Genomic DNA, 15,865 nt, shown 5'->3' with positions numbered 1-15,865 from the left:
CATTTTGGAAATATCTCTTCCAGAATAATTAAATAACTGTTTGATTGGAAGACAAATGAATCTAAAGTAAAGTAAATGCATTGCATTTTCAATTATTTTGTGTGTTTGATTGGATGAAAATCAAATCCACAAAAAAATAAAGTAAATGAATTGCATTCCATTTTAGTTAACTTTTTACATAAATCATTCTCGTCAAATTTGAGCGAGAACGCTTTACATTGTGATCAGGTTCAATATGCCGGGTCATTTCCCTGGTTTTCGGGTCAACCCGAACTCGACCCAATTTTTGAAACGGATCAATTTGTTGAAACCAAACCTGATCCGTTTCACAAACGAGTTGATCCAAATCTAAATTTTTCCGATTAGGTTCGAGTCAGATTTTTGGATCGTGTTAAATACTTACATCTCTATTAACCACCCATAGCGATCACCACCTTCACACTGCATTTTTTATTCAGGCAACCAAATATCCCTAAACACATATAAATGTTTATAATCTAAACCCTAAACAACCATCGCAAAAATATCCCAAAATATTTATTTTGGATTTACGACATGATCTTGAACGAATCTTTGAAAAGATCGTATCTTTTTTCAATTTACGAGTCGTCGTCCACAGCCGCCGGCGGGTACGCTAACCCAGCCGCGTGAACAATCACCCCAGTTTATATTTATAGCATCGCTCATCCCTCCCTTTACTGCACAATCCTTCCTTGCAAAGAACGACAGAGGAGGAAGACAACACTAACGATGCAGTGGCTCTTCAACACCGTCCGTCCCATAATGCCTACAGCCAACATAACGGACTTCAACTTCGTCTCCTTCAGCGAAGAGAAGGCCGATTTCTCCATCACCGTTGCCATAACAAATCCGAGCTTTCTCCCAATCCCCCTCGCCGACGTCAACTACTTCCTCGAAAGCCAAAAAAAACGCCCTGTTTACGGTTCCCTCACCGGCCTGAAAGCCATAAAAGCCCACAACACGCACGTTATCACGGTCCCCATCTCCATCATTTACAACAACATGATAGATTTCTGCAGCAGCATAAAGCCTGGAAGCCTTTTGCCTTACAAAGCTAGGGTTGACGTTATACTTAATTTGCCCATTATAGGAAGGTTTATTGTACCGGTGGAGAAGAACAGTGAGTTTCTGATGCCTTTCGTGCCTCGGATTCAGCTCAGGGAGATTGTAACGGTCGGGAAGGTTTCAAATGAGGAGGTGAATGTGAAGGTAGGGTTTGAGGTGGAGAATGCGATTGGGTATGTGGTTCGGAATAATTGGTTGGAGATTGGAGCTTTTGTTAATGGAGTGAAGAAGAAGGTTGGGTCTTTGAAGCTTGAGGGTGGGAAGGTGGAGATGAGGGAGAAAGGGAGTGGTTTTTTTAGGGTTTTAGTGTGTTTGAGGGGGGAGGATATTGTGCTAGGGTTGTGGGAAATGGTGAGGAGAAGAAAAGGTTTTGTCTTTGAGGGGGAAGTTGATGTGGAGACAACTATGGGTCAAATTAAATCTCCATTTAATTTGGAGCTATAAGTTGTTCTATTATGAGTACTTCAATCACTTTTTTCTAATTTTTTTCTTTCTCTTTTTATCAATTTGGAAGATTGTTAGATAATAAATATTTTTATATTAGATAATATTTTATAAAATTATTTTAAATAAAATTTAATGAGTTATATCTTTAACCTAGATTTATATAATAAAAATTTAAATGTTATTTAAACATTATATGATGACATAGATACTTCTAATTTCTAAACTTTGTTAGCATCAAAGTTTTTTATTATTTCTGGTTTTATTTCACTAAATTTTTTACTATTACTTATAATTTTTAAAAAATCTTTTAAAAAATCCTAAATATGTAAAATAATATTATATGCATGTAAATACTTTCAAAATAAAACTTATAATGATATATAACTAAATAAATTATATATAATGTATATTTGTTTTGTGTTATGTAAATGTTTTTATTTTCAAAGAAAATTTTGATCTTTTTTATTTTTGAATGTTCATTTTTCTTGAGTAATTTAGAACTTGTTAGCGGGTGGCCTGATTTATTAATGCCTAATCAAAATTTAAGCAAATTATCTTTTTGTTGTGTGATTATGCTTAATGGTCATGAGTTCTTTGTTTCTGTCACATCTTTGAAAATTAAGAAAATTTCTTATTTCTTACATACATTTTATTATTTTTTTCTGTTATGTTTCTATATAACTATAAACCATCAGTTGCATGAATAGATTTATTAATTTCATATACTTCGACAAATAAGTGCCATTTTGTCATATTCTTGTATGCTCTTCATTATACTTTTTGACAATTAATATCGATATGAACGTCCATGTCATTAATGTATAATAAAGAGAAAATTAGAATGCATAGTTACTTCTTTCTTTACAACCTAAAAGCTTAAACAATATTTGAATTCCTATTTAGCAAATGAATATTTTGTACTCCCACAACGTGTATTGTGGGTCTACCTTTCATTTGAGTTGCAAACTAATTTAGTAAATAAAATTTGAAACATAATGACTATTTATTTATGTAATACTTAACCCGTATTTTGACTTTGCTAAATTTTTCTAGAGTCATTATAACTTCAAATCGCAATCAAATACAGGTTATTACAAGATAAGCCTATTATCTCACCAAATACTTCAAAATTATTTCTTAATTTGCATGTATTCATTAAAATGTGTATTCATAAATTCATTTTTCTATTACAGATAGATAACCACAACAACCCATAACATCATTATGTTCAAAGATGGATTTTTTTTGTTGTTGTTTGTTTCAAAACTCAAATGAGATTCAAACATATTATGTGCACTCTGCTTCAATTAGTTATTAAGCATTTTATGATTATGAAGTTATATATTTCAAAATAGTTTTGAATATTTTGTCACAATCATAGTCCCGACCAATTATATTTTTACTTATACTATTTATAGTAAAACTCATATAGTGTGGACACCTAAGATACATAAAACATAACATATCAAATATGAATCTAAATTATTTTTGCCAAGACTAGAACCCAAACTTATTTAGGTTCCCAACTCTAACATTTGATTATCTTATAGAAATGCTCTCATATAAGATCTCGTGAGAGCATTTTGTAAATGGACAGCGGATGTTTGAAGCATATGTCTATGGATATGACAAATTTATATCGTTGGAAGCTAGGAATGGAGGTAAGGTTATACTGGGAGACAATACTACTAGGAAAGTGATAGACACATGTATGATTGGAAATTTGAATGATTTTTTCATTGAAGCATAACTTGTTGAGTATTAGTTAGCTACATGATAAATGTTATAATATATATTTTTTCCCACTAGCTGCAATTAAGTTAAAATAAAATTGATGTATTGCATGAAAATATGGTACATAATGTGTATATGCTTGATTTGAATTTTATTAAATCTTCTAATACTTTTTGTCTTAAAATAATTACTTATGAATCATGATTATTACGTAAAAGACTTTGTTATGCAAGCATGAAAAATCTTAGAAAAATTATCTAAAAAGAATTGGTTAGAGAAATAGATAAACTAGATTTTTTTAAAGTTCACCTATGTGATGCATGTTAATTAGGAAAATATGTAAAGTCCTCTATTCATTTTATTAAGGATCTTAAAACTAGCAAATCGTTGGAAATCATTCACATTGATCTTTTTGGACCGGTTAGCACTATAAGTCTAGGAGGTAAAGTTTTTGGATTTGTGATAGTTGATGATTTTTTGAGATTTACTTTGGTTAAATTTTTATTTTATAAGAGTGAATCATTTGATGAATTTAAAAACTTTTGTACTTAAATTTAGAGGAAATTAGGTGTATGAGATTTTATCAATTCAAAGTAATCATGGAGTAGAATTTGAAAATAAAAGAATTTAAATTTTTTATAAATAATATGAAATCGATCATATTTTTTAGCACCTAGGACCCCTTAGTAGATTGTGGTAGTAGAAAGAAAGAACATATATTAATTGCAGTCATTAGAGCCATGTTGGCAGAATACTCTCTTCTGAAATATTTTTGGGCTAAAGCAGTTAGTACATCTTATTATATTCTTAATAGGGTGAATATTATATTCAAGTTGAACAAGACACGCTATAAACTTCTTAAGGGTAGAATACCAAATCTTTCACATTTGTATGTTTTTGGATGCATGATGTTCATTCACAATAATGACCAAACTCTTTTGGGAAAATTTGACCAAAAAAATATGATTAAGAAATTTTTCTTTGATAATCTAGTGTTGAAAAATCTTTTAGAGTTTTTAACAAGAAAATTTTGGTAGTTCAGGATACCACGCATATTTTTTTTATGAATATGATATTTTGAAAGAGCCAATGTTCAAAGAAGATCAAATTGAAAATATCTCTCAAGGAATTAAAAAGACAAATTTAGAAGAAGATGTTAGAAAAGAAAATCCTTTGCCTAAAAAATAAAAATTTTCTAAGAGTCACCTTAAGGAATTGATTTTACGTGAACCTAGTGAAGGTGTTAGAATTAGATATGTACTTAACAATATAAATCAAACACTTTGGGATGAATTTTGGATTTTGGTCATATAGGAAGTATTGAATCAATTTGTTAAAAATGTTGTTTGAAAATTAATTGAAAACTCTAAGGATCAATATGTTGTTGGAACAAAGTGGGTGTTCAAAAAAAAATATGAATGATTCCAGAGTTGTGATTAGAAACAAGGTAAGATTGATGGCCAAGGGGTATAATCAAATAGAATGAATTGATTTTGAAAAAACTTTTTCCCCTGTAGAAGAAATTAGAATTTTATTAGTCTTTGCATATTTTAAAGGTTTTAAATTATATCAAATGGATGTTAAGAGTATTTTTCTTAATGTGGTGATATAAGAGGATATTTATATTGAGCAACCTCAAGAGTTTGAAAATTCTAAATTCTCTAATCATATGTTTAAATTAAAAAATGTATTGTACAGACTGAAATATGCACCTATATCTTGCCATGAGAGGTTAAGCACTTTTATATTAGAGAGATCATTTATGAAAGGAATGTGAACACCACTTTGTTTTTGAAAAAGATAGGAGATGACATATTCATTGTTCAAACATATGTTATTGATATCTTATTTGGATCTTCAAATAAAAATTTTTATGATGATTTTTTTTAAAATAATAAATAACAAATTTGAAATGAGTTTAATAGGAGATTTGAGTTTTTTTTTCTTGGTTTCAAAATAAAGCAAAATGAAAAAGAAACTTTTTTTAGTCTATCAAAATATATTAAGGACACCCTCAAAAAATATGAAATGAATAATACTAAATCAGTGACTACATCAATGAGTCATCAGTGCAGTTAGATAAGAACTCCTAGAGAAAATTTGTTTATTAAAAGAAATTAGAGGAATAATTTAATCATTGCTTTACTTGACTACTAGCAGACCATATATTATGTTCAATATTTTTTTGTGTGCTAGATTTTAATTTGATCCAAATAAATTACATTTGATAATAGTTAAAAAAATTCTAAGATATATTTTAGGAATTCATAACTTAGGAATTTAGTATTCTAAGAATAACTCTTCTTTTAAAATTATTGAATATTCTAATTCAAATTTTATAGGATGTAGGATTGATCGAAAAAGTACATCTGAAACTTATCAATTTATAGTAAGCTCTTTATTATCTTGGTCCAATAGAAAACAGAATTCATAGCCATTTCTACTGCTAAAGTAAAATATATTGCCTTAGGTAGTTGCGTGACATAAGTTCTTTGGTTAAAATAAAAATTGATTTACTTAAGATTTTATATTAGCATAATTCTAATATATATATATATATAAGGCGTCACTTCATTAGAGATTATATAGCTAAGGAAGAAATTGAATTACATCACGTTGCTACGGAGAATCAACTTGCAGACATTTTCACAAAATCACAGGCTTTTGACACATTTAACAATTTAAGGACTAAATTAGGCGTGATTGATCTTAATGATTAAATTAAAATTTTACAAACTTAATTTGTTGTATGATTGTGTGTTTGTTTATTTTCTCAGGTTTTTTGTGAGAGTTTGTATATTTATGTGTTTTTGCTTTATATATATATATATATATATTTTATTTTTTTTTAGTATTTTATCATTGGTCTTGTTTTTCAAATTTTTGCATATCACTGGATTTAAGGTGATTGGTTTTGAAAAGATTTTATGTTTATAATGTCTTATTTGTAAGTGTTCGTTTCGTACTATACATAATTTTTTATACTATATGAATTTTATAGCATATACATAATAGGCTTCTGAGTTGAGCACATGAAACTTAGTTCTTTATAAGATTTTATATTATACGATATCATCATCGTCTATACGAACCGTATTGTTTTTTCTATATGATTGGGAACGGTTTTCCAGAAAATGTCCGTTATTGATCACCGATCATACATACGAAATTGCATTTTGTCTATATGATCATGTTATCAGTTTCTCGTGGGGACGAACCTAATTGTAATAAAATGAACTTTAATATTATGACCATCCTGGATGAATACGTATTTGTCTATATGATCCAATGGTCAAAAAGTCTGTATGAAAGCACGCCTCAGAAATAACATTTTATAAAAAAACCATTTCATTTTTTGCAGTATCTATTCGTATGCACGAAAATTTTTTCATCCCGTATGTTTTAAAATCGTACGTACCATCTTAATTTTGTAGTGTACTATAGGTCTTTTTTCTTTGAATAGAAGTGTCTTGGATAAGTTTTCTTCACATTGTCACCCATTCTAAACCTTCTCGAGTCCAAATCATAGGAATGACCAGCAGTAGTAAACGACCTCAAACCTCTAATAAGGGATCATCTTCTCGATCTGGTAGGGATGATAACTTTCTTTCCAAAGAGAATGAGGATGCTTTCTATAGGTATTTTGCTACAAAAATTGCCCCCTCTTGGCTTCTGATTCAAGTGACATTAACTTTTATGTTATTCCACTTTTTGCCTCAACTTAGTTTTCTTTTATCCAGACTCTTATCTATGACTTTCATAAAGAAACATTCCAAACTTTTCTGGCTAACATGAAGGTAAACCAAGACCATACAAGAATTACCTCTTATGTTTTCAAGCAATGAATAGAAATTACTAAGAAAGACTTAGACAACTTCCTTCACCTAAGAAACCAAGGAATTAGAGTGGACACCTTAAACTCTAGTGTGGACTTTGATTGGTCAACAATAAATGAAACTCTTAGAGGTTTTGCCCAAGTGAGTCATCTATCTCGTGTGTACACTCTTAATTAAAATGCTTAGATTATCCAGCACATTTTGAGAAGCTCAATTATTCAAAAATCTGGTGATCGCATAAACTTGACTCCTCTCTTATCCACTATCATATATTTGATTATGACTAAAAAACCTTTTAATAAAGTCTAAATTATCATGGACTGTATTTACAATCTTCTGATATTGGACTTCCTCACAATAAGAAGAAGAAAAATATGACTTTAGAATATCTAGTTATCTATATCTTAGAAAAGAAGTACAAGTATATCCATCATGATCCACCTACTAAACTTCTTATTTTCTTTACTGGTGCCTCTTTTTGGGCACTCTTTCGGCATGATTAAAGTTCTGCGAGATATAATTTTGAAGGAGGAGCTGCTGCTCCAGCACTTGCACCTATACCTGGACTTGACCAGAATTTCTACCAAGAAATGGTATAGCGCATCGACATAATGGAAACTCATTTTGATTAATGCTTTGATCAAATTAAAAATCACTTGAATTTGTAGGATACTAAATACAACAAGGACATGGGTTGAATCCGAGGGCAATTTGACTTGATTAATACCAATGTAGCTATGATGAATAGTTACTTTTTACTGTTCAACCCACCAGCTCCTCCATATCAAGGCCCATCTGATTACTAGTTGTACTTCTAGGCTGTAGTTGCTGATGAGTTTATACTTTTATTGTTAAGATATTTTTCTATAATTTCAATTTTTTGATGTGTTAGTGTATTCATGAGTTGTTCTTGTATTTCTAGAATGATATAAGTTTAAGTAGAAAAAGATGTTTGTATATATTTTGGGTGATCAATGAAATGATGAAATATTTTATTGACTTGCATTGAATTTTACGTCTTGAAATGTCAATTTATCTTTAGGCAAATTATATGTGGTTGATCTCTTGAATGAAATTTTGAATTATTTTGTTATACAAATTAATTTTCTAGCAAAATTTAATCTTTAAAATTTTAAATTAAAAAAATAACTAGATGTAGATAAGAAGATCAATTTTATGTTTGTATTAACAAGTATTATTTTGATATAATTAGTGCAAAATAGATGTCTTGTTTATTTTATTTTTTTTCAATGTATTTATTTTTGTTATTAGTGAAATTTGAATTAATATTACTAATATTGAAAAGATAAAAAAAGTAAAGGATGCACAAAGCATGCAAAAAAAAAAAAGATGTGCAATGATTAGCAAAGTGAAAAGAGGCACAAAATTAGCCCAAATAAAAAAGATGCAGAAAGTGTACCACAAATATTTGAAAAGATGCACAATATCGTCAATTGAAAAATTCGTATTGTTCTTTCCGTTATCATTCTACCTCTAATCCAAATCCATATAATCGATAATCATCTTCACTATTGAATTAGAAATTAATTAATCTTTATTTCAACATTTTTGTAATAATTATTTTTATTTATTTTGTCTTGAATAAATAGTAAACATAATTGACTTTTTTTTTTATTTTTGTTGTTCTTTGATTTAAACTTTGAATTTTTCTTTTTAGCATTAGGAAGTTAATGTTTTATTTGCAATTAGTTTAAAATCTTCTCCTTTTTCAACTCTTTTGATTGACTCATAGAAACTTTTAATTTCAAGATGTACTTCCCTTTTTTGTTATTTTCAAAATGGGGAGTCATTAGTTATTGTTTGATATCTGATGTCTGTATGCACTTGTTTGATGTTTTTTTATTGTTGTGTTTGATGTATGTGTATTGTGTGTACGTATGTATTATATTGTAAATGCGTGCATATTTTTGTTTTGTTCGTGTTTTTGTTTGAGGGTTTGGGCATTTTTTTATTTTAATAGTTTTTATGGCTTTTTTTTAATTTTTTCGGTTTGTGTTTTTTGTTTTCATGGAAATCTTTATTTTTAAATTGGTCATTCGTTGAGTGGGAGCTGAGGAGAAAATTTATTTTAATTGTTAACTCAAATAATAATTGTTTTGTTATTATCAAGAGGGAGATTGTTGCAACTTAATTTTTAAAATTGTATTTTTATATTATATGTATTTTTGATTATTTTAAAATCTTATTGTGTTGATTACTGTTTCTCCTAACATATATTGAATATTTTTGGTTTGTTTGTGTGTGCTAATATTTTAGAGAAATCATACTCCATACTGCTCAAGACTTCAAGATAGATTAAATTAGCGTTTATTATAATTGAAGTATGTATCTTTTTTATTTTTTTTTCTGAGAGAGTGTGATTGTAATTGGGTAATCATGCACATGCACACTGAAGGAGAGTCAAAACTTGTATTTTAAAACTGATCATACAGTACGATTTAATTTGAGTGTTTCTTCAAAAAGCAATTAACTTAATCATGCCTTAGAAATTTTTGATTAAACTGTTCGTATTGTGCGAAGTTACATTCGTACAAATGTCATCTAGTGTACGAAATGACTATGTACCAATTCGTCCTGAATGAACTCAAAAATTTTTTAACTAATCATATTGTATAATTATAATTTCAAACATATGACATCCAGAGTACGAAATGGGTGTATACTAGTTTGACCATATAAACAGGAATTTTTTTTGAACTATTCGAATTGTACGAACTTGGGTTTGTACAAACGATGTCTAGAGTACAAAATAGACTCATCCATTTTCGTATCAAATGAAGCATGATTTGGTTAATTCTGATCATACTATATAAAATTAAGTTCATATAGTACGTCAACCAGAGTACGAATGCATTCATATAGAATCGTACCAGATGAATTGGTTCAATTTTGAACTGATCGTACTATACGATGGCAGTTCTTACATATGACTGTCAGAGTATAGAATCAGTTCGTATAGGATTGTACGAGCATTTTTTGAATTGATCTTAGGTACGATGTGCAATCGTACTGCACGATCCATGACGACCAAATTAAAATTTTCAATTTTATAGATGATTTTCTATGTCATTCAAATATAAGAGTTCTTAAAACTGACTGTCTAAGAACTCCTACTATGAAGTTATTTTGAGAGTTTTTGGGAGAGTTTCTTGTGATTAAATAGTGAGAGATTTCTTAAGAGGGAATTGTGAGGGGATTCAGAAGGTTGTCCAATGGTGGAGTAACTCTTACTTGTTCTTTAAAGTTCTTCCCTACTTTCTTGAAGACTCGTGGAAGAAGATTTTCAAAAAAGCGATGGTACTCTGCCGACACCAGGAGGGTGTGAAAGGATGACGATACTCTGCCGACACCAGGAGGGTGTTAAAGGATGACGGTACTCTGCCGACACTTGGAGGGTATAAAAGGAGGCCAATTCCCTATCGTCACCAGAAGGGTGAGTAAGGACAACGATACTCTGCCTTACCAAATATTGATGGAAGAGAGGTTAATTATAAGGGCTTTCTCCACCTTGTTGTAGGAGAAAAATGAGAGTCACTTTAGTATACTGCAATATCCGAAGAAGGAGTCTTCAGTGAGTTGACGTATGTCTAATTGGACCAAACCACTATAAATTTATGTATTGTTTTTTCTATCTTTACTTTTTTGCTGCATTTTTATTGACAAGTGATGAAGATCAAAAGAATCCTAGTTCGGCGATGATCATTGGTTAGGTAGATGTCCAGCAATAGTTAGTGGGCAGACAAATATTTGACGAAAGTCTAGTGATCGTTGATGGCTAGGCAACGGTTAAGGAGGAGTCTAGTAGCAAGAAAATTCTCTAATTTATCTTCATTTCATCTCTTCCCTTCCTCCCCAGCCACCAAGGGCATGCTGAGAGTATTTTGAATGGATGACCAATAAAAAAGAAGAAAATCAAGGGCATGCTGAGTGTATTTTAAATGGATGACCGATATCAATGCCTTGATCATAGATCATTTATTGAATATTTAAGTTTCTTAATGATATAAGAAATTCAATGTCTTTGGCTTGTTAGATTCATCTCGTCGAGCTGCTCGATTCAACTATAAGCAAGTCATATTTGGATTTTATTTGATCACCAAATTTATGCTTTGAACACTCTAAATATTCTTTTGTCTCTTGATTTGGACCCATTTTGGCTCATATCAGATTTAATTTGATGTTATTGGGTTCATCTTTTTGAGATGTTCAGTTCGACTACAAGTTTGCTGAAGTCGGGCTTCAGATGGCACTGGATTTAATTTTAGAAGTTTCCAATATGAATTTGCCTCGAGATTCATGCTCAATCAAGATAATTTTTTTGATGATATATCAAAGCTTGATAAAAATTAGTTCGTATTTACTCGAGATAAATTGATTTAGTTTAATTTAGTATTTATATCTTTCATATTATCATTATTATTTAATATTTCTTTTAGAATTTATTTCTATATATAAAAAGAAACCTTGTCTTCTTTTTCTTTATTTATGAATTTAAATTTTTAAGATTTGTTTTAATGGTAACGCATTGATATTTTATATGATTTTAATAATAATAATAATAATATTATTATTAAAATTATTAACATCCTTTAAAATTCTCCCCTCTCTATACATGTTAAATTATGTTTGATTCGAGAGCGAATATACTCAATCGATCTGTCTCTACGAGTTGGATGCAACGATACAATTTGTTTCGTTAGATGAGACTCCAATTGATAAATTTTACATGAGAGATGAGTTTGTGCATGAAAACTTCGGGCGCATAGATTAACATAAATTTTTTGGCAAATGATGGTCAATCTAATCTTCAACATCTCCAAATATAATAATGAAAAAAATATGACTAACATAATCAAATTCACGGGTCAATGGGTAATAGGGGTGATAGTGATAGACTCGACCAACCGTCACACTATCACACATAGAAATGTCAAACTAGGTAAATCATTGATAAAATAAATGATTATAGCTTCATTTCACACAATGGGATCATATTATATGGCGTCAAAAGTATTGGCCTAATGTCATATGTATTGCTCATAATCTTGAAAGGATTGAAGCCATTAGTATCTAAGCTAAGAAGAACATTACATGGATCAACTACAAAATTAAGATATCGAGAATCAAATAATTTTCATACTTCTCCATCAGTAGGGTGTCATAACATGCCATCTCTATTTATATGCGTAGCATACCAGATCATATCTTTTACTTATTTTTGGGTTTTAAATAATTGTTGTAGTTTAGGAATCAAGGAAAAATATCAACCAATTTTGGCCTCCTTCATTTGAGCATTATTTCTCCGTGTAATATTATTGTTTTTGCTAGGAGCCCATCTTCATGCTCCACAAGCTACAAATACATTTTGATCAAACTTATCACTCCAAAATAACATGCAATCGTTAGGACATTTGTGTATATTCATATGACCAAGATCGAAACTCTTCATGAATGTCTTAACCTCGTATGTATTTTTTGGCAATGAAGTCCCCTCAAAAAAGTCTTCGTTCAATAACTTTAATATCATATCAAAATACTGAGTAGTCTAAGAACTTAGACATTTGAAATAAAATAGATGCAATAAGAATAATTAATTAGATAGTACCTTACATCTAGGATACAATTATGCTATTGTACATTCTAATAATTTTGAGAGTTTTTCACCAGCATTAGTTGAATCTTGAGTAAGGTTATGGTAATGATCTGTAAAGTTAATCGAGTACATGATTGGATCAAATCTATCTCTCAATATTCCTTCAATATTATCTATATTAGGTTACTCAATTTAAATAGTTTGTAGTTAGGTGACGATGGTCAGAAGGATTGTAGTAGGAGGGCAATGGAGGTTTGAAATTAAGATCGTAGTCAGATAATGGTGGACATAATAATTGTAGTTGGTGGGCCGCGGAGGTCAAAAATATTATTGTTTGGTGACGGTGGTCAGAAGGACTATAGTCGGCGGGTGATGGAGGTCAGAAAGATCATAGTCAGAAAATTGATGGTCGAAACCTGGCGATAGAGATCGTAGTCGGCAGGCGTTGAAGGTCGGAAAGTATCTATTGATGCATGATTTATATGGGCATAATATTTTTCCTGAAAAATTCTTATTTCAACTAACAAATTCTAAAAACAAAATTCAACTCTTTTATTGTCGTTGAGACTCCATCTTTATTTTGTTATCGAACTCTTATCTATTTAAAAACTAAGCTGAAAATTTAAAGCACATGCAATAATTGAGAAATCACTTTATTTAATATATAATTAAGAGGCGGGCACAAATTTAATATAGACTTAGGCTTCATTTGGGATAGCTTTCTTATCACTTTCTAAATCAACTTTATAGTATAATTTTTTAAAACAAAAAACTTTAGTAATAAAAAGCTGCTTTAAAAAGCAGTAAGAAAGCCGTCTCAAACAAAGACTTTATTTTCATTCAGTCTCAAAAAATATTATATTTCCTCATTAAAGCTCAAAATAGTCTTAGCAGCTTTCTTTTCTTTATTGTCAATAATGTTTTCTTCTATGATCATATTAATATTAGCCTCTAGTCCCATAAAAATTATTACGTGCGACATCCATATTCGTCTAGAGACCAATAAAAATGCATCACATCGCTCCAAAAAAGTACCACGCTCGGTATCGTACCAGTGCGTAACCGGACAGGATAACCGTGTGGTGTCCGCACAAAATAATTGCTCCTAGTCCCAAGTCATCAACCTTGCCTCTTTAAGGATCATTTGTTTTCCTTTATAGATTAGGTAGAGAATCAATTGTGCAAATCCAAAACTAAGATTTCATTTGAGATAGTTTTTTTTTTTGCCACTATTTTTTTCTGCTTTCACAAAATTTTTGTACTAAGAAATTGCATTAGAAAGCAGTAAAAAGATTATCTCAACGAAACCTAAAATCTATTACGTTAGGAAGTTGAAATTTGTAAGCATGAATGGACCGAATTAGCTTAAAATAGGTTGAATAATTTATATTAACCAGTATTCACTACAATAAATTTCAGCAGTAAAGACATATTTTCAAAAACTAATAGTGAATGGCATACCAAGTAGGTTTAAATTACTAGATATATTTGAAATAATAAATTTAGAAGAGCATGTAGGGATGACAAGTTGAGGAAATGATCTAGTTTAAATGTTACCCAAGGCAATGTGACAGCTTAGGACAAGTGGAGGGTCTACACTTGGATCTTGGTGGCAAGGAGAAGCTTGATCGATTGTAGATGCCCCAGCAAATGAACGACTTTGGTGGCGTTGGGGACAAACAGCTCTGTTGAAGGTCGGATCTAGATCAAAGCTCTCAATCGCTGATTGCAGCTCTGCAACATGCAAACAGAGAAGAAGATGCTTATATGATTCATCTAGTAGTATATTGAGTCGAATAGGCAAGAAAACACGGGGTTATACGAGCGATAAACGTGACAGTTAAAATTGCTGCAAAAAGCAATGGTTAGAATCACTGCTAAAAGTTAGCTATTTAGCGGTTGGCAAACTGTCACTATGAACGACTATGAAAAGTTATACTTTTTGTTATGGACAAAGATACAGTGGGGCATTAAGGACATGTGCCTCCCTCCATTGATATGGTTTGTTGAAATAGGGGGTTTCTAGCCAACTGTGCTGAGGGTGTTTAGTCACGATTACAATTTTTCATTAAAGGGAAAGACATGATCTAGCCACATACAATCATCAACAAATTCATTGAGGAAAACAATAGCGATCACATTCACCAAAATTTCAAGAAGCTCCTTCTTCCATCTTCGCAAGCTCACAATAGCAAGAAAGCTTAGTAAGGCCCTCGCAACCAATATCTACTTTAAGAGTTGGTAAACTTATTTATAGATAAATAAATGTAATTAAGTATATAATATATAATTCAAAGAAAATTTTTATTTTTCATTATGATTGATGAATTAAAGAATGATTACAACCTGTTTAATTTATTTTACATTTTTTTGTAGTGTTATATTACTATTTCATTAAAAATCAAGTTAAATATCTTTTCTCAATGTACCATGCTAGTAAGTCATTGAGGCAATCATCGCTCATTCTACATGTTGCAGGCAAGAATATACGTGGCAATAGAGTTAGTAAATTTCTGTCTCAGCGTTGTACGGATATCTAGCACAAAAACATGGAAGAAATAGAAACACCAGGATTATTACGTGGAAAACCCTGGAAAGGGAAAAAACTACGGGGCCACGCCTGTGGACCTCCGAAGGAGCACCGCTCGCAGGGTACGAACGTAGAGGGTACGGCCGCACTATCCCTGTGGGACAAAACGATCGCAGACCTCTACGCTCGACACGAACAGGTCGATGGGAGGACAGATTGGATCGCGCATACGACTGACCATTGGGGGTAGAGGCTGTCGCCAACACACCCCGATGGGTAGTCACGGGTTTCCCCCACTCGATACGAGAGATCGAGTGGGGTAAAGTAGATTGCGGGGCCAAGTTTCCCACGGGCGCAAGCCCCCGTGGTTAATTACATCCCGGGCCGGAGCCCGAGAAAACTCTCGATTAAGGATCATACATTATCTTTTCTAAATTGGGATTAGCATGAGGGTATAGACTAGAAAATCCTACTCAAAGGAAAGAAAGGTCTCAAAAAGGCTCAGTCAACATGCGTGGCTCATACCAGCATCGGGAGGCTCTAGGGCGCTAAAGAGAAACTGAATAAAATAAAAGATCAAGCATCCAATCACAGGATGGAGGTGGCGTCATCCTGTGA

The 15,865-nt window shown here is 31.3% G+C and overlaps 1 protein-coding gene across 1 annotated transcript; it reads left to right on the top strand.

Annotated features, from left to right (window-relative positions):
* Positions 1-750: 750 nt before the first annotated feature.
* On the top strand, positions 751-1,530 carry LOC110110879. Its single transcript, XM_020842529.1, has one exon. It carries the CDS (start codon positions 751-753, stop codon positions 1,528-1,530), a length of 780 nt encoding a protein of 259 aa, XP_020698188.1.
* Positions 1,531-15,865: the final 14,335 nt, after the last annotated feature.

Source organism: Dendrobium catenatum, unplaced genomic scaffold, assembly GCF_001605985.2.
Source record: "Dendrobium catenatum unplaced genomic scaffold, ASM160598v2 fragScaff_scaffold_743, whole genome shotgun sequence".
Classification (NCBI taxonomy): domain Eukaryota; kingdom Viridiplantae; phylum Streptophyta; class Magnoliopsida; order Asparagales; family Orchidaceae; genus Dendrobium; species Dendrobium catenatum.
The sequence above is the reverse complement of the archived record's forward strand: the minus strand, read 5'-3'. Positions and strand labels throughout refer to the sequence as shown.